General features: G+C 37.6%; 1 protein-coding gene across 1 annotated transcript; it reads left to right on the forward strand.

The window, feature by feature from the left end:
• The first annotated feature begins 3,103 nt into the window (after positions 1-3,103).
• LOC110114838 (putative RING-H2 finger protein ATL71) lies at positions 3,104-3,547 on the forward strand. The gene has a single exon (XM_020847856.1). The coding sequence runs from the start codon at positions 3,104-3,106 to the stop codon at positions 3,545-3,547; it is 444 nt and encodes a 147-aa protein (XP_020703515.1).
• The last annotated feature ends 517 nt before the right edge of the window (positions 3,548-4,064 follow it).

A 4,064-nucleotide genomic window follows, 5' to 3' on the forward strand; every position in this document is an offset into this window, starting at 1 on the left:
GCCCAAAAAACACAGGACAATTAACATAAGGCATACCGATTTGATCCAACTTAATCATACCATGAATCGGCACAGGAAGTTGCAAAAGAGCTAAGTCAGTAATATTGATAAACATACTACAAAACTTAGCAATAGCCTGGGCACGAGAATTAGACGCGCTAGGGACATAAGCAAAAGAACAGTTAATATAAACTAAAAGATCCTTGATCTTTCTACGATTATAGAACAGAGAATAAAAGCAATTGCTGCCATCCAAATCCAGAATCGCTTTTAAATCAATATAAAGCTTGCTTTCCAAAATAATGTTATGCATGTCCAGCCCAACACAAATGGATAACCCATGTAAAACATCAATTAAAAGCCCCCCAATCTTATCCTTTTCACCGGATATACAAGCAAAACTCCACACAAAATCACCATTAAAATCTCTAATGATACGACCCACACACCAATCATTCCCCTCAAGGACACAGTCAAAGTTCAACTTAACAAAATTAACTTGAGGTTTCAGCCATATAAAAATTATATTCACCGCAGAGAGCTGAACAATATCCAAAATCCCAAATCCCTCCAACACAAAAAAAACCTTCTCAAAATTCTTAACATAAATAAGTTGAACAGAGTACAGAGCTTTAACCTTAACCATAACTTTAAGAATAATAGTTTGATGATCCATCTTAATACCATTATAACGTGAATCATTTTTAGCCAATCAAATGAACCAAACAATGAGAGCAGGAACCACATTACGAATGTGACCCTTAGATCTTACCATCCAATCCTCGAACAAATTGTGGACATTAATATACGGATTAAAAAAATTAAACCGAAATAGATTCTCAAAATAGATCCAAACCTTAATAGCAATAGGAGAAGAAATAAAAACATGATGCAAGGTCTCACCATTCGAGCAGCATTGACATTTCGAAGTGATAGACATCCTTCTTTTCCTAAGAAGCTCATCCGTAGAAATAAAGTTATTAAGAAGCCTCCAACTAAAAACAGAAACCGTGGTAGGAATACTCTTATGCCATATCATTTTGAACAATTTAGAGGTATCCTTCTTACTTATAAAAACATGCCAAGCCTCTTTAGTTCTAAAAACCCCATCTTCAATAAAGGTACAAAGTAAAACATCTTATAATTCCGGTTAAGGGAAATGTTAGTAATCAAATGGATTAAAGAATCAGGAATAACATTAGAAAGCTTATTCAAATCCCAACCGTTGGCAGTATAAAAGAAATCAACCTTAACAGAATAAATAGAATTAGGATTAAGTAAAGTCTCCAGAGATTGACCATTAATCCACTTATCTTGCCAAAAAAACACATTACCTTCACACCAAGCCCCCATGAAACGAAAGGCTCAGCTTTCCATTTAACTAAACAAAGGCGATGCCAAACTTGTAGACTGACCTTTAGAAAAAAAGCACATGGTAGGATGATTACTTCCACAATACATAGCCGTCATAAAATTAGCCCAATTTCAAACACTCAGTTTATGTGTGGCTTCCTTTAGTCGAGGGCTTGAAGACTGCTGATGCTTTGCATATTAGGAAGATTTATGTCCCAGTTACTTGCAGTTTATGTCATTCAAATGTGGAAAGTGTATCTCATCTGTTCTTTGAATGCTCTTATACTTTTTTTATTCTTGCTGCTCTCATTCTTGAGACGAGCGAATTTCTCTTAAGACCTTCGGTACTACAGCTTCTTGAATAGTTGGACAGTGAGCTTCAAGTCTCTCTGTCAGTTAAAATTTTTTACATGATGATGATATGATGTGCTATTTATCAAATTTGGATAGAGATAAACAATAAGATATTTTGGGACACAATACAAAGCAATTATTCCTTGCTGCTTAGTATAAAAAGAGTGGTATTTGAGAAAGTTTTAAAGTAGGAAGAACAAAGAAACAACACCGGAAAACAGTCGAGAAGAGCACCGCACCAGCCGAGAAGAAGATCGCCTCAAAATCGCCTCCGAGACGCAAAGGCGGCTAGGGCAACTATGTTAATTTGTCTGCAGGTTTATATGCATAGCCATGGACGATCATGATGCTCCATATGCAGGCCTCTTGGATGGTCTTCGAGCAACCAGGAATCGTGTTCGATTTCTGAATAGTTGGTTTTTTAATATGAATCCTGGTTTTTCTACTATGGAGCTTGTTTTTTGGGTGTCTTTTTGATAGCTAGTTGTTTGCCTTGCAGATTTTTATGCAGTTTTTGTGCTCTCTTGAGCTTAACCTTTTTTTGTAGAGCTCTTTTGACTCTTTTACTTAGTTGTAATCTCCATTTTCTATTTTTCTTTAACACATGGGCTAAGCCCAAATTTTCCACACAAAAAAAGTCTCTTTCAGGTCGATCTGTCATCTGTTGTAATGTTATATCATATTACCACAAATATTATAAAGTTAAGAGGCACGATAAGCTACTCCACATATAATTTATATATTGAAAAGTCATCATAGTTATTTGTTTTATTTCTTCTTCAACATATATCCTATCTCTCAAGCTATATACCTCTATCATCATCAACTAGAGATAAGAAAAAGAACTCAAGAGGGTGGCCGGCTCTCAGAGACAGAGAGAGAGGGTGAGAGAGAAGACAACAAGAAGAAGAATGCAGCTCGAGGAGAGCAGCGGCCGGCTCTCACAGAGAGAGAGAGAGAGAGAGAGAGAGAGAGAGAGAGGAGAGAGGAGAGAGAGAGAGAGAGAGAGAGAGAGAGAGAGAGAGAGAGAGCTGATTGAGCAGCCGGACGGCTTAGGCGTTGTTGCTCCGTTTTTGCTCAGAGCTTTCCCTCACACAGGTTCTGCTACCCATTGAGGTGCGGCCCTTCTTTTAAACACCACCATCTGCTGCTTCTACGCCTTCCACCATCTGCCTCCAGACAGACCGTCCAGCACCCAACCTACTCATATTCCCGCAACAGCCGTCGCTGGCTTAGCCATCGCACGCCCACACTTCTACCTCAACTACCTTTCTCTCACGCTCCTCAACTATCCGTAAACCTCCACCTACTGTTTTGTAGCCTTCAACTCCGGCGAAGATCGTACAGCTTGTACGTGGGTTAAAAGCTGCATCTCCTAAATCCTCCTTATTCAGCAATGATCTACACCATCATCCTCTTCATCATCGGCCTTTTCCTTGTCGCAGCTACTATCGCCTACATCTGCTATTTAGGCTGGCATTACTCCGGTGTTGCCCCTCCCCTTCAGCCCGAACACACTGCTGAGGCTGAGACTGAGACTGAGATTAGGATTGACAACGAAAGGCTCAGGACCTTGCCTACGCTCACCGACGTTGAAGCCAGGAGTCAAGATCCGCGAGCAGTTGTTGCTAGTTGTTGCTCTATTTGCCTTTTTGACTATGAGGAGCAAGGGGAGGATAATGCATTAAGGCTTCTGCCGGAGTGCGGCCATTTATTTCATGCTGCATGTGTGGATCCGTGGCTAAGGCGGCGACAGACTTGTCCTTTGTGCAGGTCATTGATGGGAAATGAGGCCATGCAGACGCCTTCAGCCGAGATGATTCCAATTCAAATTGAATAATTGTAGAAGTATGTATGTTGATCAAAGAAGGTTTCCCTATATTTTCTTATATGTTAATCAAATAATTGTTTTATGAAAAGCAATGTAAATATTATTTTATCTCCATTTTCACATAAATTTCAAGTCACCTTTTACAAAGTTTGTTTAGTTATAAAGTTGAATGCCATCCACATACAAATTTGAATCCAACCTATTTAATTTTAAGACAATAAACTACTATATCATAGATATATTCTAGCATACAATAAATAAATAAAATTATGCCATAGTTATATCTTAAAGAAAAAAAAAAGATTTAATTCTAAAATTTCTAAGCTAAAAAATGCTAGCTTTTAATAGTGAAAATGGGGAGAAACTTGAAATTAAAATTTGAGATATTAATAAACTAATGCTGATTTAATTTGTTATGAACTTTATATTATTAATTATTTATATTAGTAATTATGGAGTTATGATATTTTTATTTTGGTTGCACATAGCATAAATTTTTTTTGTTATATTGAGATTTTGCTATAGC

The sequence above is a fragment of the Dendrobium catenatum genome, unplaced genomic scaffold, assembly GCF_001605985.2.
Source record: "Dendrobium catenatum unplaced genomic scaffold, ASM160598v2 fragScaff_scaffold_484, whole genome shotgun sequence".
NCBI lineage: Eukaryota > Viridiplantae > Streptophyta > Magnoliopsida > Asparagales > Orchidaceae > Dendrobium > Dendrobium catenatum.